This window comes from Danaus plexippus, chromosome 19, assembly GCF_018135715.1.
Source record: "Danaus plexippus chromosome 19, MEX_DaPlex, whole genome shotgun sequence".
Lineage (NCBI taxonomy): Eukaryota > Metazoa > Arthropoda > Insecta > Lepidoptera > Nymphalidae > Danaus > Danaus plexippus.
Window position 1 is genome coordinate 1,331,600 of NC_083549.1, and position 22,199 is coordinate 1,353,798.

The 22,199-nt window shown below is 28.9% G+C and overlaps 1 protein-coding gene across 1 annotated transcript; it reads right to left on the reverse strand.

Annotated features, from left to right (window-relative positions):
* Nucleotides 1-17,925: 17,925 nt before the first annotated feature.
* Nucleotides 17,926-21,857, reverse strand: LOC133319395 (uncharacterized). The gene is made up of 3 exons (XM_061523619.1): nt 20,988-21,857; nt 19,826-20,772; nt 17,926-19,642 (listed from the first exon to the last, which is right to left on the reverse strand). The coding sequence occupies exons 1-3, from the start codon at nt 21,855-21,857 to the stop codon at nt 17,926-17,928; spliced, it is 3,534 nt and encodes a 1,177-aa protein (XP_061379603.1).
* Nucleotides 21,858-22,199: the final 342 nt, after the last annotated feature.

A 22,199-nucleotide genomic window follows, 5' to 3' on the forward strand; every position in this document is an offset into this window, starting at 1 on the left:
GACTCTTGAAGGTAACCTCTAAGACGGTTTGATGAATACCTTACTTCGCTCTAAGACGGTTTGATGAATACCTTACTTCGAAGATGTCCGATCCCTGCAACAGCTCGAGTGAGACCATCGGTAATCTGTACTCTCGCTTCTATTTATATCAACCGACACACATTGTTGTGACTACACTTGCACAGGTGGCTACGCAGGTGGATATGCGGGTGAGACCTGACAATTTCAACTACCCTCAATATTGATTATTTAAATAATAGGAATTGCCCCGATATATATGTGTGTTTATACATAAATATTGATTACCATTGCATATGAATTACAAAAATGTCATCGTCTTTCAGTTTGTGAAAAGTGCAGCTATAATAAAATTTACCGAGACAATATTTTGTGTGAAATTTTGTACGATAAAGTAGGTATTTTCTTTGAATAATTTTCTACAGACAGGTTAATTATACAACTTAACAATATATCTACTTAAATTGATCAAATGCTTCACAAACAAACTTTTTTCAATGATACAAGTTGTAATAATAATAATAGAAAGATATTCTAAGGACAGTCAATGAAATATTCGTCTAAAAACGTACGTGGTACTGGTTGGAGAAAATACGGAAACAGTTAAAGAAAAAGAAGAAAATTTTAAGTACTAGCAATAAGTAAAAGAAGAAAACGGTTCTTGAAAGATGTAAGAAGATTATTATGAACTTAATAAAGACAAAACAGCCATGCCATCGTATAGACTGTTGATAACCTTATCGACGGTGAAAAGCAATTTATTTTCTTTTTCATATGTAGATAAATATGAACTTAGTAATATGGAGTTAGTAGGACGTAAGGTTGCAATCTTATGATGTAAACGAAAACATAGAATGAAATGAGTGAGAGTGAACAGTTGTGAATAAAGAGAGTGAGAGTGATAGTGATAGACATCTGAAAGAAGAGTGAACCATATAACAGCAGTAGATCGGTTTTAATCTGATATTAGAGTAATTTATGCTATTTCTAGACTTATTTTTTTGCAGGATTCCCGTCTCGAAAAATTAAAGAGAATGTATTGACCGCGCTTTCTAATAATTCATACAATACCTTGGAAGAAGTTTATACTTTCGCGAATTATTAATTTAGAAATTTTATAATTCATGCTACAGGCACCAAGATCATACAGATAAAAAAAATATGTCCCAATATTTATCTACGATGAAATAGTTATAGATTATGATATTAAAAATTAAAGTAAAATCAGTGCAAAATTGAGTTATTTTGTTAGAGATTTAAAAAATAATAATATTTTATTCCGATAATAATATCATTCTAAATAAATGATGTACGTCCGTCAAAGTTTTATCTTTAATACCTTTGTTCTAGCTACTTTCAAATATATCACAGAACATAAAGAAAACGTAAAGGGTAAAAAATCATGAGAAGAAACGGGCAACGCAACAGATCGATGTCGACGTTATTTTTTTACATATTAAATTAATTATTTTTGTATTTATAAAATGTTAAAAAACAGAAACTTCAAATTTTTCTTTTAATACAATTAAGTTTATTCCGAAATAAATTTATGTGTATCTATATATTTTCACATTAAAAAATTGAACTACAAACGCCGAGTGATTTATAGTTACTTTTTGTATCATAAAATATATTTTTATTTCACTCAAGTGATATATTCTATGACCTTTATTGAGAGTTAATTGCTGAATAAGTTGGTGTAATTTCTGTTTGATGGAAATCCAACAACATCTAGATAATAACATTCCATTACGTAAACGAGAATTATGCCTGTGAATGTGCTAGCGTACATACTTAATTCAATAGACTTGTGTAATAGGCGATGAGTTTCAACCGTCTCAAATGAAAATTTTATATAACGTTGAAGATTTAATTTCCTCTTTATTTTAATATCATTGTTCCGGAGCTTGGAATACCCATTTAGGAATTTTGAAACGTGTCATGTTTAAAATGGTGGCCTAAATACGAGCTGAAATTTATTTTGCTATTATATAAGGCGACAGTTTGGCATAGCGCGGCAGATTTATCTTGTTTGGATTAGAATTTGTTTAATTTATTCACAGTTTTATTTTAACCTTCATATTGAAATAAGTACTATATTATTTTCACTAAAATGTATATTTAAATTGAATATAGACCAAACTCACATTTTTGACACAAATTCTTGAGCTACATATAAAACAAGTAAAATCTCAGTTGTCTGTTGCTTTGAAAAGTATTATTAATTAACTTTGTTATATCTGGCACTACCTTCCATAGAGCTTAACAGAGACATGAAGAAGATTCTGACGATTCACCAACTTTTGATATTAATGGTAGGTTCTCATATGTTTGAATAGATTACCCAGTCAAGTGAAATCGGATCTTTTTAAGGCTTATTGCATTCCATATTATGCTTACCGCTTAGAAGTTAGCTGTATATGGCCTCTAGCGTCCGACGTATTCAGTACAGCATCTTCAGAATGCTGTTTTGATTGCCCGACAATATACAAAGTGCTTCGAGAACGTTTGGCAAATCGAAAAGCACTCGGGCAATTATTGACAACATGGTTAAATTACTCGTAAAGCCGTTTTGAACACGACACTCGGAATTTAATTTACAAGAGGATTATGTTTAGTGAAATATAATCAAAACTTGTATGAAATTATTATAGTGACGTTATATATTATATAACAGTAATCACAAGTGTACATATATAATTGGAAATAAATTGACTAGAAATAATAGCTCTAAGCTTCACTAGATAAAATGAAAGTATAAAGTAATTTATTTTGTTTTTTTTTTTCCTAACAATATTTAATGACATTTCATGAGTTTACAATATAAATGAAAATACCGTATCTTGAAAATGGTTTTTAAAAGTATTGCATTGATATCTCAATGATAGTACTTCACAATGAACGGAGCGTTCCCCCGTTCAGGTGACAAATGCAGCTTTGTATTCTTTACATCGATTCAAAATAAAATGACTTCGGAACCCACATACTTTTCTGTCTCTCTTTATATATATCCACACCTTTATATTCCTCGGAATATTTAATATAAAAAAATATCATTCTCTTTATCATCTACATTTTAAACTATAGACCATTTTTAATATCGCTGCGATAAAAATAAATCTTTAGATATATTTTAATAGCAAAAGAATATGAATCAATTTCTTAAGTGACACGGATCCTTATCTCGTAGACCATTTGTTAGCTAAGCCGAAGCAAGATTTCAGATATTCATTCAAATTGACTTTTCATACAAATGAAGTGTTCGAGAAACTTTTTTGTTCTTATTACTTTTTTCGTAAGTATAATTTTTTTGCGAGAAAAAAATGATAACGTTGTTATAAATAATATTATCCAGTTAATGAGATCTAAGATTTTCGCGAGTTTTATTAATTTAAATGAAACTAGTATTTTTCGGATAAACTACGCGTAATTTATTTTTGTAAAAAACTACATACTCCCGACGTTTCGGTTGCTGAAAAGTAAGTTTTTCCGAAAAATACTAATTTCATTTAAATATTATCCAGTTTATATTTTACTAATTTTTTGTTATTAATAACAGCATAAAATTAAATGAAATACGATTGTGAAAAAAGCGTGTTGATGATAAGAAACAATATTAGATTACATGGGTTGTTTTGTTTTCTACTTTAATGTATAATGACTTAGAATACATATTTTAATAACATGTTGGTTTTGCAAAAAAAAAACTGTGTTGCAGTAAATAAAACTTGCAGTTTTTTTTTTATTTTACAATACCGGAAGACACTTTACAACTAAAAGAATTATTTAAGATGTTGGAAATATATACATTCTTATGTGGCAATTTTTGTATATGATATAATATTTGTTGAAAAAAAAAGTATATAACATGTGTCAAGTCTAATTTTTTTTTATTACACTTCCTATTTTTAAAATTAGTGTTATTATTAGCAGGCTCGAATAATCATGTAAGAAGAATATTCAACAAAAAGTTATACAAGGTCTCTGTCATTTTACAGGCACTATTTATATAGTCGAACATTAAAGGAGCTCTCTTCACGCAAATCTAATTTTGGCTCGTGGGTTTATATAATGTTTAAAATATCAATCAATGTTTATAATCTATAATTAGATCGGGCTCGAGTTCTGATCAATGAACCGTTGTTTTTGAACGCGATATATCTTTGAGGTCTGATATGCGACTCACTGAGCTCACTCTCAATTCATTTTACCCGCGTGCTTTCTATTTCTAGTTTAATTAAATATGGTTTATCACATACCCGTCAAATCTAACCTTATTACCAATCTGGTTTACACACGTGTCATTTTTTAAGCTGTAACAATGACAATCAATTGCAATTATTACTGAAATTAATTAATTTTAAAGGTGAGGTCTTATAAATATAAACGTCGTCATGAAATTTACTTTTATTCTGTATTTCCTTTATTGTTTAAGAGTTTTCATTATCTTTACGAGATTTGATTCCTAATTGCCTGGTTTCTTTCATAGGTTTTTGTATTAATTTAAAATATTACACCAGTGACCTGGCTTATGGTAATATTTCGGACAATCTATATCTAATAGATCTTTTTTTATGCTATAGCTTTATTCACACTGAAACTGGAATATTTTGATAACTCCAACGTTTTTTCTTTGTTGAAAGAATAATAATTTTGCGTACAATAAGTTATATTTTTACTATCACCAATAGATATTAAAATCGATTTATATTATGAGGGCGTTATATGTTAAGTTGTACATCTGATTTTATTTTCTAATGTTAAAAATGTGCTTATATATATATAATCTATTATCAGCGCGTTAGACAAGGGCCTCTTAAACCTACACCTAGGTCGCAGGTCCCAGACACTGTTGAAATTCTTCTCCCTGCATCGCGATGGACTGGACATCCGCACGATGAATCCATGAAGTGCTTAGAAGTTTCGTTTCTTTTAGACTAGCATATATATTTTTATTATACAGATATGTAGAGAATTTGTGTTTATTTTTAAAGCTTTTTTTAAAGTAACATATTTTATCACAGGCATGAAATCCCTTGAAAATTTATGTAAATTATATCGAGATCAACTTTTTTTAAATTTCTTTAGAATATCAAATATTAAATTCACATGAATAGACCATTGTAATATAAATGTCTCACAACAACAATATATTATGATACCTCATCTCGCTGCAGCCACAATAGCTTGGACAAATTCTTCGTTTTACGTAATAACAAGTTTCTTTGCCAATTTTAAAACAAGATTGCTTAGCTTTGGTCACATCAGTGGCATTTTTCTTGGCGAAGATTTTATAATATTACAATATTGCGTACCTGTTATTGCTCTCAGAACATTAGAATTTTATTTATGATTCCTTCGTTATATTTTGTAATGGAATAATAAATTAAAATATACTAGGAACCATCATAGAAGTTGAAAAAATATATATAATAAAGAGTAATTATATATACACTATCATTGCTCATGATGATCAGCATTGGAAATTACTTTACTAATAAATAGGTAAGAAAGACCTTCTCCTATTCATCAACAACAGATTTAGTAAGAATTGCTTTTGAATAACAAAACATTGAATTTAAAAATATTGAAAATTAAATTCGATGCATTAATAAATGAACTTTATATATTGCATATTCTTAATAAAGAATTGTAAATAAAGAAAAAAATTCTTTTAATTTCACTAATATATTATTGATAGTTTGGTTCATCCAAAAGGCAGATAAAGTAAAGTAAAGAGACAAAAGGCATGTTTTTCGTACAACACCTTGCGAATGTTGAAACACATCTCATTAAAATCTAACGACTTAGTAACGACGAGTAGATTAAAAATGTCTAAATTAATATAACAATTTCGTAATTTATTATAATTACAAAAGATTGCTATCACTTCTAAAGATAATGTCGCTTTTTTGTTTAATTTTCGTTGTCAATGAACAAATTACAATTTAAATACTCACTTTATATCCAGCGGAAAATGTTTCGGAATCCCTGTTAATATCATTTTTATTTTGATATGTAGACGTGACTTCATTTTAAACATGAGATGTTTCACATATTTTTAATAAAAGAAAAAAAACACTTAATCAAATTGGTAACGAGAATTTAGAAGTACCTATTATGAACGTTAGATATATTTATAAGTATTTCAGAAGAAACATATTTTTTTTCCTCTTTAGGTTAAAAAAAATAATATTTTCGAGAGCTTAATTTTTTTTTTTTAATCACAGAAAACTTGATAATTCTAAACTGAAAATAAACATTTGAGTATTTATACTAATTGCTGATAAGCAAATAGATGCTTGATAGTGGAAGTCTACCTACAGTAAGCTATTACTGTCCAAAGACATCTGAATCCTTTTGAGGTAAGCTGTCGCCTTTGGACCTATAGGAAATTGGGTAGGTATTAAGGGGCTTAAACTGAAAGATTCAAGGAGAATTGGGGCTTCCGGCATTCACACTCATCAGCTGAAATAAACCTGTAGTAGCAAGTGCTACCCAGTGTACGGATAGAGGGTAGTATAATAGTATATAGCACTGGCCCGACAGAGCTAGAACAGGTGAGATTTGCAACCCAATGGTTTAGCTAGGTTCCACCAACTGTGAAAATTTTACTCAAACAGACACAGACTGGAAACTAAGATAATTAATTAGTACAAACGAGCATTTTGCGATTTAACACAAAGGGAGTTCACATTTTGAAAAACCGTGATGCTTGTTTATAATTTATAGAATAATGTAACGTACTGAGGATATGACTATAGCAAAAACACAATTATCAAGAAAATTTAAATATTGTGAATTAATACCTGTTTAATTTAACTGCTGTCTGATTATATGATTTTTATTTTTACATACATACAGTTGGGTACTTCCCATATCATGGAAAAGGAGATACTCCACTTTTATCTACCGTAATTCATGACGCATTTTTTATATTTAGTAAGTGATATATAAGTACCACAATTTGAATACTTTATCATCATATTTGCGTATTAAATATGAATATAGTTTCAATGGTAATGCATCCAATTTAGTTTCATGTCGTAACGACCATACTGTCAACTCTGTATAGACATAGAAATCCTTTAAAATTAGTTTCAAGCGTTATTGTTTACATTGATATGATAAATTCAAACTCAAATGCGGGCTCATTCAACATTACTAGGTTGGGTCGATTTTAATGTATAAAAAATTATATTATAAATAAATGAACTATTAACTATGAAATGTAGCATAATCCCCATGCCTTCTGATATACATATGTATAACACATAACACATCTTTTTATAATTATAATAAAATGAAGAGTTTTTGCAAATTATCGTTTTCGTTATTTTTATCGTTTTTTCTAATGCAAATCACGACGACTGTTCGCCATTTGTAAGCGATATGTATCACTCTACAAAAGTATCTATCATGCTTCTAAAATTCCATCTATATCGGTCCAGCTATTTAAAGATTACAAATACAAAGTATACACATGACTTGGTACGATGTAAATGGCAATAACATTACATAACAATTATTATTTGAAGTAGACAGACATTTTTTTTTTATTTATATTTCTTGATCAAAAACTAACTGTTACATTACTTTCTTAGATTTTTTAGTATGACCTAAAATTAATTTATAGAGATATAATATATATATTTTTTATAACACATTATATCAGTAAGTATATTTTACAAAACTTTTTGTTTTGTTAATCCAACACGATGAGGATCGAAAAGAATGATTTAATATTCTTTGAAAATTTCTTATTCATTTTAAAAAACCATCTTTAAAGACGCTTCCAAAACAGTTCAAGTGAATTTTATTGAAATATAATGTTACTTCGCCAATGTTCTACACCCAACGGTATTAAACTATTCTCATGTTCGATATTCCTTGCAGTGGATCATGATTACAAAGCACAAGGCATTTCAAATGCTTTAATAGTAAAAATACTATCTACAGGAAATATTATATTGGTTGTAAAATATACAAAAATCGGAGTACAGATTAATTAATGTTTTGTTAGGAATAAACAGTTACGTATTTCAAACGTATAATTTCAGTAGTGAATCATTTATTTTAAGGTGAAATTCAGTTCCAATTAGTTTCGGAATAGTTTCGTAATAACCATTTCCTCTACACGTAGAGAATTTGCAATGCCTATTAGACAGCAAAAACGAAGGAGCTTGAAACGTACACCTAAAGTTTCGCTGCATTTGAAATTCAAATACGTTTCTACTATTTAGTGCTTCTTGGAGTTGTATGATGAATTTTGGCTGCTTGAATTACTGAGTAAGAATACTGTAAAGTTTATATTAACATTTTGTAATGTATGTACATGTCTAAGCAAATTAATAAATTCTTTACTATGAGACTGTCAGGTTTCCAATATATATGATATCTAGAATTAGAAAGTTACAAAAATTGTTGTTATAAAAACAATGTATTCTATCTTTACTTCCATTATTTGGTGTGATAAAAAAATTTTGGTCAAAACTATTACCGATTTTACAAATTTTAGATACGTAAATACAAATCTCAAGGAATCTTTAATATTAATCAGACACGTATAATATAAAAAAAATATGTTATTTTTGAAACAAAGACAGTATTTTATAATAAAACTATCGTAAAAAATTTATACAGCTTTTTTTACATAGCATTATGAATGGCAGTATTTGGTAGTCCACATCTATTGTATGGGGTAGTATTGGAAATTCTGAAATAAAAATGCAGAAATATGAAAAATAAGCATATTTTAAATCAACGCTTTGCAATACCCTATAATGGATTACCTCCAATAAAACAATGATAATAGCGTATAAAAGTATATTCAACAAAATATGCTTCGACAAAATAAGCAAAGAGTAAAATCGTTACGAGGACGACGTCTAAGTATATTTGGTTTCTATAATTCCTGGAAATCCTTTCGAAGCAATTTTTATATTAAATCTCGCTAATATCTTACTCATGTTACAAGTGCGAAAGCAAAGAAGGATGGTTGTACACATGTGTGTATGAATGTTTATTGCTTTTTGGTACATTGCCTACTTTATATGAATAGTGTCTCTATATGTATAGTGTAGCTTTGTATTGAATTCACAACAAAGTTATGAATTTGATAATAATTTATTATTGATACTTATTTCTAGACAGTTAATATTTAAGGTGAAGACATATTTAGTAATTCATATTTTTAGTAACATTTAGTAATAAAAATAAAATAAAATAAACGTTATACAAAGTTTCCTTTCTTCCTGCAACCGATAAAAAAAAACTTTGCTAACAAAAGAGTAAAAATTAAAACAATCCAAGTCAAGAAATTAATTAAAATTCTTGGAATCTTATTGCTCGTAGTACTTTATTCATATATATTAGATTTTACACCCATTTTATTAAGTCGTAGTTAACCGATTTATTTGTGATATATATTGTGATAATATATTTATCTTCTTTTTTATTTTAAAGGAATGTTTTAGTTTGATTCAAACTCGTGGGTTTTGACCAGTTCATGTATTATAAATATTTACGTATAAATTATTCCGTTTCTATTAAAAAAACAGAGTTTTCAATGATTAAACAATGTTTAGAAATGTCGACACTTCAGCGATTGTATAATTTATAAAAATCTATTAATCTGGTTTTCATACAAATAGTGACATTTAAATACATTTATAAACGTGAAATGATTGTTATAAATGATTTCTCTCTTAAGGGATCTCTCTTTTTATTATTAATTCGGTTATTATCAGTTTAATGCATCAAAATAAATTGAATTGTGATGAAATTTAGAGCTTTATTTGTCTCTTTTTGGTTTCCGAGGACGGAAAACAATGCTGTAACATAAAACAGTCGAAACGGAATTCTTTAAAAAGTTTATTATTATAGCGAAATTTTTATCTTTTTATTTTAGTGTGCAAAAATTACGTAACTATCATTTCGCCTAATATCATTCGATATTTTTTTTTTCACTTTCGATAGAAATATTTTCATTTTTACAAAAAAACACATGATTTTCAAAAGCTCATTATTACAAAAAATCTGTAATTTAGTAGGTATCTGTAATAATTTACTTAACTTACTTAACTTAACTTAAGTATTTTTATGTTTTTAGAATATAAGACTTATTATATCTAACATTTTTATTCTTCAAATAACGTAATGACGGCATGTTTTTCAATAAAAAAAAAAAAAACATATTTTTTACTTTTACTAATTATAATATTATAAGCTCATTCAATGAGTTCTTATTTTTAAATAAAAATATTGAATTTGCTTTACATGGTTAAAGTCCCACCATCATTCTAACTGCTATTTAAAATAAATCTATATTTATATATAAAATAACAGCTCAGTGTAAATCATGCAAATTAGCTCCTGGTCTTTATAACTTTCATCCTTTTTGGAGATACTTGAGATTCTCTTTGGATAATGAAAAGACAATCGTTAGAAAGTGTGTTTCCAAAAAAATAAAAAAATAATAAAATCTTATCTATAATGAGTGGAAATCAATAAAAAAAATTACAAACAAAGAAATATTTTTTATTTACATTATTTTGGTATTCCATCAAATGCGTCTTCTAAAGCAATACATTAACGATGTAATTTTAGTACAACGCCCTTTGCGTGTATGCATATTAAAATACATTTCCAATTGTACTGAATTAGACTCTTTGTTCACCTTATCGTGACCTTTAAGTACGGCTTCGCATAAATATTTAAGGAACATGAAGTTCTTAAAACAAAACTTATAATTCCTTTCTTGAAAGTGATTATCAGAACTTATGTGAAGGCAATTTTGGATCTGTTCCAGATCTAATATACATATGATACTGTGATAGGATATTAAAAGAAACGTTCAGTGGTGGTTTTTAATATGATATATTGAAATGAAAAATACCAATTACATTTAAACTAATAACATATATATTGTTTTGACAACACAAAGGTGGTAGTTACTGGACCTCAAAGACAGGTTGCGTGCAAACAGAGCGGATCGCTAAAGGTTGGATCTAATAATACATTATTATTATCGTGTGTTTCCGTCAGAAATCCGAAATATAATGGAAATGCTCATAATAGTATGTCTTCTTATAATTATAGTATATCAGGCAATTCACAGCTGCGTATTAAACTAAGCTTTTTCTTTTTTGTTTAAACTAAGTTAATTTAATTAATAAAATGATACTTTTACTTTAAACTTGACCAGACAAACAAAACTAATTTAAGATTATATAATATTACTTACAAACAACTTATCAAGTCCTTGTGGTTTTTTTGTAACCATTTGTTTAGGATGCATAAATTTGGCAAAAATTTTACTATTCGATATTTTTATTTGTTATAATTTTTCGTATATTGAAATTTATTGCTTATTACAGTTTTTTTTTTGGAAGATTTAGTATAAAGCCAATAATCAGTAATTGCAGCAAAAATTCAGCAAACAAGAAATAACTGTAAACAGGACATAAAGAAAATCTTTCTTCTGTTTTATTTTATATATTTTGTACATTAAATGGTAGCATTATTGTCACAGATAACCAAGTTTTATTTATAAATCCATGTTCATATTACTTCGTAACACTTAAAAGGTCTCTGGTTTTTAATATCTATGAAATTCGTAACAGGTTCTATAGAATTTAGGTAGGTTGGAGATTAAAACCAAAAAAGGGGCTTTACAACAAATAGACACACGGAAATTACATGAAATAAATAACACGAATATCAGAGTAGATAATTATAGTTAAATATATAATAGTTTTGTATTATGATTCAAAGAAACAGTTACACAAACCGTTTCTGTAAATACCAGGCTTATTTATTTAAACATACTTCCAAGACTGTATATGTTATTAGATTATAATTAATAACTGGTTTGACTTTGGTAGGGCTTAGACACGTACCAACTCAACTATTGCACTGATGGTATACGGGGATAGAGAATAAAGTGATGGAGGCTAATTAAAAGCTCTTATGGCTTTAGATGACTCAACAAATACATTTTTATATCTTAATAAACTTTCTTTAATATTGAGATCTAAGATTTTCGCGAGTATTCATTTAAATGAAACTAGTGTTATTCGGATTTACTACGCGGATTTTATTATTTAAAAACTACATAATCCCGACGTTTCGGTTACTTTGCAGCAACCGTGATCACGGGCAGACGAGGTCACACCAGGTAGTAAATCCGAATAACACTAGTTTCTTTAATATTTTTTACAAAAAACATTCAACACAAATAATAATCCGATTAATGATATATGTAAAAGCAAAAAAATCACTCAAAAAGATATAAATTAACATTGTATTGACGTGTATGTAAAATTGATGTTCGTGCACTTTTGGCCTACAGAGAATTCGTTCACTTCTTAGTCATCTCCATGCGCGGTGATAGATCATTTAATATTCTGTGTACCATCAGAAAATCACTTTGTAACCGACAAACTATTGCAAAAGCACCAGTCAGAACTGAATATAGGATAAAATACAGACAAACAGTTGTAATTGATTACGTCAAATCATAAACGGAGGTATAAAATTACTGCATAATATTTATTTCTAGATCTGGCCTGCATCTTCGATTGAATTATAAATTTGTTTCATAAAGAAATGAATAAAAATTTCCCTAAATAGATATGGTAAGCAACCGGTGACTCATACAAAATAGAATTATAATGCTATAGTCTCGTGGGAACAACACGAAATTTCGGGATACATTGAGATTTATATGTTATTCTTATGCATGAGATGTATATGTATGGCTTCATTAAAATTAACAGATTATATAATTTCCTTCACAATTGATAAGATTATAGTATAGGCTGGTTTAATTTGAAAGATAATGGAAAAAAAAACAGTATCGCCCGAACCAGTGTTAATTTTGATATCGTAATATAAAATTGTTGATTTCATATATCTTGAAATATTCGATTATATTTATGTTATTCTCCCAAAAAGAGGAATCTTTTGTTGTTTTTCTTAACATTAAAAAGCGACGGGTTTCGAAAAAATATCTAAAATTAAATATTTTTTTTATAACATAGTCTTCAAAATTAATTACCTGCTTTTATACAAATCTGTTGTGAATTTTATTCTTTTGAAATTCGAATGTTTATTTACTTTGTTAATGATGAGACTAAAACTAAAATATTCTATATAATAAGTTGACTTGAAAATATTTTGCAATATGAGGTTCATTATGTAATTATAACATTGTTCAACATGTAAATAACAAATTTTTTGTATGACAATATAAAAAAAAAATCATAGGAAATTATTATAGTGTACTAATGTTATACTATTTGAACTATTTTTAGTGATGAAAGGGTTTTGGTGACGGTTAGTCTGTAATAAAATATGGTTTGAATCAGAAATTCGGTAATTGCAACGAGCAGTGGACCTCAAAGACACTTTATGAAATGCAATAGTCATTGATTTTGATGTGGAGCTGTAAAATAAATTCCGAACGTTGAAATATTTGTTTCTAGCATTGAAAATAGCTTTATCCCAAGAAAACATTAAATTATTTAATGCAAGGTCACTAAAATAATTAAATTTTCGTTAGCACAACAAACATATTATTAACTCTTTTCTCATAATAGTCAGAAAAGAGCTTTTGAACTCGTTTTGAAAGTTATTGCTAAGAAGATTATTATTGATGTGCGGGCCAAATAATAAAAGATTTTACTGTTTACGTATTTCGTAAAGGAAATAACATGAATAGGTACTTATTATATTAGAAATTTTAAAAGAGTTATTTATTTCAATGTTTTATGAAAAGTTTGCCGCTCTTGTATATCAGGGATAACTATAAATATTAAAAATATGGATTCTAAATGAATCTTGAAATAAGAGAAACGATTAAAAAAAGTTAGCGAGATGTAAATTATTAAAGAAAACATATAAAATTAAATTAACTGTAAATGATCGTCGGTTTCATCACGGTTTGAGTCATTCAGTTGAACGGTTATTCATTCGTTCGTTCATTAAAATGGTTCCATACTCTCTGGAAGTAATCAGACTGTCAACACGCCTTTTACCAGTAACGCAAATATTACTTCGAGATTCTAGATAAAACTTTTTTCGTCGCTTGCCATTTATGTAATTAAAATTAAAATATCCTATATACGTCCTGTATCTTTCTGTATGTATATAAGGAAATTTAATGAGGTCTAAGATTTTGCGAGTGTTCATTGATATAAAACTAATATTTTTCGGAATTACTACGCTTTTATAATCATTTTTTTAATAACATACTCCCAACCTGATCACGGTTGATGCAAAGTAACCCAAATCTAACAATAGTTTTTATTCAACATGTTCAAATTAGAATATTATTTATACTACGGGCAAATTCTATTGTTTGTGTTTAAAATATTTACATATTTAAAAATTGTTATGGCATCTTAACACGCTGTTGTCGACTTGTAAGTAGTAATCGATTAAAAATTTCGTAGGAAATAAAATAAAATGTGATTTCTGTTTCTTATTGGCAACGTAATTTACAGCAAACTTTCCAAAGCGCCTGTGACTCGGCATCCCGGAAATCCTGGTTGCAAATCATGCTCGTGTGTACAAGTTTTTCTTCCATTTTATAAATTTCAATTAAATCGTTATTTATATTTGGGAGATGTTTTATAATTCCAAACGTTACTTGCGAGATAAGAAAGATAAGAAAAAAGTCAAAGAAACAACCCATAACTGTTGAAATAAAAAATTAAACTTAGTTTTCTTATCTCAACCTATCTATTTATGATAGCAAAACTCTTAGTTTACACCATTCCATTATTTTTTATTGAAATGGCTGACTTTTAATTTTTAAGAATTCAAATATGTGCTATTTTACTGAAAGTGAGTTGAGCGACTAAATATCTCGATTGCCAATCTTCGCAAGTAGAAATGAAACTTTCTGAATTAAACTGTTCTTTGTCTCGTCTTGACAGAAACTCGGATAAATTTTTAAGAAACTCTGTCTTCGTCGACTTTTTTAATAACTCAATACCTATTTATGTTATCTGAAGAAAATTTTATCTTTAAGAAAAATTTTCTACAGCTATTTATGATAAATCATTAAACGTTTCAATGGCAGAAAAGTCGTTTCTTCAACAAAATATTGTAGAATTTAATTCTAAAATTAAATGCACTCATGAAAATCCGACAGAATTACTTTTCACTAGTTTTTGCTCACGACCTTGTCCGTGAGGATTTTGATATTGGACCCAGAGAAAAATGTATGAAGTGTTTTAAAACAATAGAAATGTTAAACAACTGGCAGCGAGATCATGTAAATTACATCTATTACGCTCTAATGCCTCGGGAACTTATTGGGATTTCATGATCAATTTTATACTATGCCTTATTCTGATGTTTAAACTGTTCTTATGTTAACTTTTAACAAAATCAGTTGGGATCATCGCGTGAAAGAGCAATAGACATCCATAAATTCTTATAAAATTTTGCATCGATAAATTTAGTTGCGTTTACTATTTAATTTGAACAATATTATAATTCTTAATAGACATTTATTTCCTATTTTAAGTTAAACTATGTCAATATTATCAAAGCTCTACGTGTCCACAACTTACAAAGGTTTAATTACAAAAAACAGACTCAGAACTTCGCTCGAATTACCAGTGATGTAGTGAGGTACTGAAAAGACGCGATGAACTTGCAGCATTTTATCCTAAAAGGATAGTTTTCACTTTTTACTTTCTAAATGGTTTATTATTTTCTATGAGTTGATTGAATTTAAAGAAGTATTTTATTACGTTTTTTTTTTTATTATTTTTGAGCTATATAAAGCTAAATACACAATCAATATATTGATATTATTAGATTAGATAATTGAGGTTTATTTTTTCCAAATGTAGTGAATTTAGTATAAGTAAATAAAATGGAAACTGTAACGTTCCGTTCGCCGTTATAACATTGAATATGTTTGGATTAAATTATTTTTGTATATATAAGCTTGTAAATATAAAATATATTATAATTTCATTGAAATTTTTGTAGCGTCATTTTAAATGTCCTGCAGCTATTTTTGAAAATGCCTGTTCAATTGCTCTTTAATAAACTTCTGATAGTTTGTTCTTGTAAGGAATATTTTTATTTATTTGATTTAAATATAGATTAGACCATGTTATTTTTATCACTAAGCAAAAACAGTTTAGACAAGCCATAACATAAATTTTGTTCAAAGAGTAACAATAACCTTTGAATAAGAAATTAACAGAAGAAAATATGAAAATAATATTCAATAATTCGCAGGGTTTCTTTATGTGAAATGTATATGGGAATGTTTTTATGAATGTGTCTATGGCACTAAGTGGACATGTGACACAATTAAAAATATTTTACTGATTATTATCAATGTTTTTATGTTAATTCTATCAAATGTACAGTACGTAAAGAACGTACACGTCGACTTAGTTCAATGTAGTTTTTTTTTTATTCTATTTTAAAAAAAAATGCTATAACTTAAATGTTATATTTGTAAATTTTTCTTGATGGGATTATTACATAAAATATCAATATATGAATTATTATATGCCCCTCAATAATCGTTAAAGCAACGAGGGACCTCATATTCATTATTCCCAAATCACTCATCAATAACAATGAAATAATAAACATTTAATGGTGTAACGAATCTGAATATATCAAATACCGTTAACATATATTTCAATTTTCAACTTAATAACCATGGTATTGAATTTAATTAAAATGTTTGTGTTTGTACTGGCTTCGTTGAGTATACGACACTTAATTTTTATTAATTAATATAGCGTAATGTGTTTATAAATAATTTTAATAAAACAGTTGTCTTTGGAATTGTTTGGTAAGATTTATTAATTTAGATAAAATAAAGTTGTAATCTATTTTAAGTAATAAAGGAAAATTATGGCACGTTTTATGATTTATGTCTACAGAGAATAAAGTTGTCAATGTAATATTATCAGATTATTAAACTGTATATAAACATTATCCTGAAAGAATTTAGAATAAAATATTTAAATAAAAGATCGTATTTTGGGTCATTTCTTTTAATCTTCAGTAACCGCCACCTTTTGAAACAGAATATTATGTAAAGTTTCAAAAACTAACAACATATATATATTTTTTATGCTACTCTTTATTCTTTGTCTTTAATTTGTTTATTGCTAACTGAATATAATAAGTAAGTTTATTTAAAATTAATGGCCTTCTTGAACTGTTTCCATATATTTTTTACAATATTTTTTTAAACAAGTAATCTTCCCGATTTCGTTTGCGTGAAAAGAAGCTTTGTAAATGTTTTCCACTATCTACTTTTGAGCTGTAGACAGTATTTGGGTTTAACTAACTAATTAAACTACCAATCTGTTAACATTAATTTTAATTCTAATAACATGTCTTATTTATTTATTTATTTATTTATTTATTTATTTAAATAGGAAGCCAACGTTGTATACAATTTTAGTTCTTAGTCTTAATTAACACTAAATTATTTAATTTGTTACATGCATTAATTGTACACCCCACTTATAGGCTAACTCGACATTCGCATGTACATGATATGTAATAAAATAACATTCTTTGCCTGTTCACTCTCAAACAAATAATAATAATAATAATAATCTAATAATAATCTTAAACAATAGCAAATGTAAAACATTTAAAAATAATAACTGATAAAAAATGAGGTACAAATAAAGTAAAACAATTACAAGCACTGACTTAAGGAAAAAGTAACGAGAACCAAAAAAAGAAAAAGTGTGATCACAAATCATAATCAAAACGCAATAATAATACTGGGCTGATAATAGAGTAGTAATAAAAAATTATGATAATACTAAGCCCAAAAACCAAGACATTCTTGCGCAGTATATTCCACAGAGACCTTACTTCGTAGAATTACTGAGACTAACCTCAAGTAGTCAGATAGCCTTTTGCTAGTCTTTTGAAAGGTAACAGAGAATGCTTGAAAATATCTAACCCAGCTCCTTTAAATACGTTATTATAAGTTAGAATCATTCTGTTGATGGGAGCATTACGGCCGATGTTAGTCCTAGCAAACCTTTCCCTGAACGTATGTTTATTCCTTATGTGGCTCCTTGAGTTATATTTTGGTATCGCCAATCCAACTCTCTCTAACAAATTTGCACTATCAAGATCACCCTTCACAATTCTGTGAAGAAAACATAAATCTATTAATTTTCTACGATTACACAGGGAAGGCGTATGGTAAAGATTTAACAAATCTTCGTATCTGTCATTCTGTCTTAAGACTTTATCTTTGTAGGCCAGGTGACGTAAGAACTTCTTCTGTACTCTCTCGATTCTGTCTCTATGTGTTTGATATTGCGGATTCCATACAACAGAACAATATTCCAGTTTACTGCGTATCAATGAGTTAAAGAGTGCAATTTTAGTTGAAGATTTTTTAAATTCCTTTGTGATTCTTATGATAAAACCTAATACTTTGAATGCGTTTGTAATAATATTATCAATATGCGGAATAAAGGTCAGTTTGTGGTCCAGTGTAACTCCTAGGTCGGATATTTGATGTAACCTCTTCAGTACGTTTTCTTTAATATTATAATCAAATATGAAATTTGATTCCTTTCTGCTAAAGGTAATAGCGTAGCATTTTAAATGGTTTAATTTTAATTTATTCTGGTCACACCATAATCCAAGCCTATCGACATCCATCTGCATATTCCTAGCGTCTTTAATGTCGTTTATCGTCTTATAGAGTTTGAGGTCATCGGCATACAATTGAAACTCACAATGCTTAAAACACTTAGCTATATCATTGACGAAAATTCCAAATAAAATAGGACCAAGAATAGAACCCTGAGGAACACCCGAGGTCGCAGTAAATGCATCTGATTGGTAACCTCCAACGACAACGTTCGAAGTACGCCCTGTTAAATAAGATTCCAACCACCTTAAAAGATAATCATCGATGCCATAGTCGCTAAGTTTTTGAAGTAAAATATGATGGTCCACCAAATCAAAGGCCTTTTCCAGGTCCGTGTAAATGCAATCTATTCTCTCCGAGTTGTCCATAGCCTTTGATATATCGTCCACAAAAATTGCTAAATTAGACATAGTAGACCTTTTTTTAGTAAAGCCGTGTTGATTATCTATCATTGTAGACTTCATGTGCCACGTAAGTAGAGGGCTGATAAACGATTCAAAAATTTTTGAGAAGACAGATAGTAAACAGATTGGTCTGTAATTCTTAATGTCATTTTTATCACCACTTTTAAAAATTGGTACCACTCTTGCCTTTTTCCACAAGGAGGGGAATTCACCAAGAGATAGCGATTTGTTAAAAATTACATATAAAGGCTTTGCTAAAGAAACAGCACATCTTTTAATGAATAATGGAGGTATGTCATCAGGACCAGTTCCTTTAGCAATATCGAGACTTTTCAGCTCTTTTACAATGTCACTCTCAAGGATGTGCGTATTGTTCAAATGTGTGTTAAACATTGATCTTGTAATGGGGGTTGATGAAGTGGTTTTTAAATCGTTCGTAGCGTAAATATTAGAAAAATGTTTTGCAAATTGGTTACATATATCAGACCCATTTGTGAAAGAGCAACCATTCATTGTCATCAATGCCGGGTACTCACATCTGTTACCGCGCAGATTTTTGACGTACGAGTAAAAGTGTTTAGTGTTTAATTTAATATTGTCTTCCATCTCATTTAAATAATTTCTATAATCAGTGTCAATTAAAATTTCACATCTGTGTCTTAGTATTTCGTATTCAATTTTATCCATGGGATTGTGATATTTCTTAAACAGCAATCTGTACTTATTCTTCTCTCTTAATCTTTTCTTTAAATTACTCGTGTACCATACCGGATAATTACTATTATTCTTCGGTTGCCCTTTTGGAATACATTGCTGGACTAAGTTGCCCAGGTGTGAATAAAATATTTCGGTCATTTCATCTACGTTGTCGCAATTAATAAGCAAAGTTTCCCAGTCAATGCCGGCAAGGAGTTCATTAATTTTTTCATAATCACCCTTTCTAAAGTTATACCTAACATTAGTATTCACCTCCAGCGTCGATGGTTTGTATTCTAGTTCAAGCTTAATCTGTAGAGGAGGATGAAACTTGTCAACCGAGCATGCTGAGAAGTTGCTTTCTGTTACTTCAACCCTTTTATTTGAACTGAAAATAAGATCTAATATCTTCCCGTATGCATTAGTTACAGAGTTATATTGCGAAAGAGACGTTAGCCCCATAAAATCCTTAATTAGAGATATAACTGGACCACTATTGCATGGAAACATTTTATTATTGTTAAGATCTAGACTCCATTCTATGGACGGAATATTGAAATCCCCTAATACTAGGGTTCGTGATTGCTTGTTATTTGTTATTCTCTCAACATTTATTGTGAAACGTTCAAGAATGTCGTATTGTAGTGGTGATGGGATATATACTGCACATAGTGAAATAGTTTCCGACTCCAGTACTAAATTAACCCAAATATCTTCACAATTAGTTTCCCAAGAATTAACCCTGTAAGATTTATATTTTTTTAATACTGCTATCAAAACTCCTCCGCCCTCCTTTTTCTTAGAATCGCATGATTCACGATCTCTGCGAAATATATTATATCGCGCATCGAACAACTCGTTGTCCGATATTCCGCTATTGAGCCACGTTTCAGTGAAAACTAATACATCAAAATCAGACTTAAGCGTTGCTAAGTAAACGTCTTTGGTTTTCGTTTTTAGTCCCCTAACATTCTGATAGAATATTTTTATGGCATTAGCCATTTTGATTTTAATTTTCAAAAAAAAGCACTGCGTAATATCTTCTTAACTTAAAAAAAAAATATAGCAAAAATAATAATACAAGAAGATTAACTGTTACAATACAACTACAAAGAAGAAAAAAAAAAAAAAAAACAATTAAATAAACTTTAAGTTAAAGTGAGTAAGTCGTCCTTTGGTTTAACTACAATTGCGTCACTGGATTCAGTTTTTCGCAGGAATATTTTACCGTTACGCGTCCAGACGAAACGATATTGTTTTTGCTTGGCGAAAATACGAGCTGCGGCGTAGGTGTCTTTAGCCGTGGAGGATAAGTGCTCCGAAATAAATACTGGTCTCTTCTCACCAGGTACTCCAAGATGTGATGTATTTAACCTGTCTTTTTTATTCAACTTATTAAAGTTTATTACGCCAGCCAAAAATGTATCTCTTATTAGGGGAGAATTAAATTTTACTATAATAGATCTTGGGCGCAAGGAATTTCTATTTATTTTCGCAACACGGGTGCACTTTACTACGCTTCCTTCAGGTATATTAACGTTGGTAATCTTACCAATCTGTTCTACCGTTTTTAGCAGGTTTTCGCTTCTTTTTTCCGGAATGCAGTGCAATTCAATGTTACTTGCCCTTGACTCCCTATCTAAAATATTGATTGTATTTGTTTGATTTTTTAGGGTTTCCCTAAGTTCACTGTTTTCTTTAATTAACGACTGGTTTTCCTTCTTTACACCGTCTAATTCTTGTTTAACAGTTTCAATGAGGCCCGATAGGTGTTCTAATGAGGATGTTATATTTTTAAAAACGCTCAGTTCTTCCCGAATTTTTTGTAGTTCCACACTTATTGTTCGAGAAAAAACTTCCTGCACCTCTCTCCTTATGGCTGATAGCCAATCGCTATTTGTTGCCGCAGTTTCTTCGGTGCTTTTAAATATATTTGTGTCGTTGCTTTCGGGTACCGCACAAGGAGATTTATTCTTGCAGGTGGCACACATCCACTGCCCTCGTACCACCGATGTTCTAGCACCAGGCTGAACAATGCAATCAAGGAGTCTTATCATATTAAGGAAAAATTTATTTTTTTATGAAAAAGAAACTGGAAGATATTTCTCTAAATTTGTTAAGAAATGTTCAAAAGAAAAAAGTTGATAATTATGTATATTGGGTGCTGTATTTGATAATCATTAAATAGATCGTACCTTTGTTTTCGTCCGGTGAGTGAGATAAATGTGCCAGTCATGAATACAGGACATTGTCATCACCAGTCACTGAACGATATTAATTACAAAACTAATCAGGACTAATTTATTAATCTATTCTATTTATCTATTTGCATAATTAGAATATGTTCCAATCATGTTGCTTTGAAGTAACATATTCTAACGTCAACAAAGTACATGTAG

Bases quoted from the DNA above. Each gene is read 5' to 3' on its own strand.
- LOC133319395 (XM_061523619.1), bottom strand. From the start codon at position 21,857: ATGATAAGACTCCTTGATTGCATTGTTCAGCCTGGTGCTAGAACATCG. The intron at 20,773-20,987 runs GTAGTTAAACCA...ATATTCTATCAG, and splicing joins CTGAATCCAGTGACGCAATT to AATGTTAGGGGACTAAAAAC. The intron at 19,643-19,825 runs GTACAGATTGCT...GCGCGGTAACAG, and splicing joins AGATTAAGAGAGAAGAATAA to ATGTGAGTACCCGGCATTGA.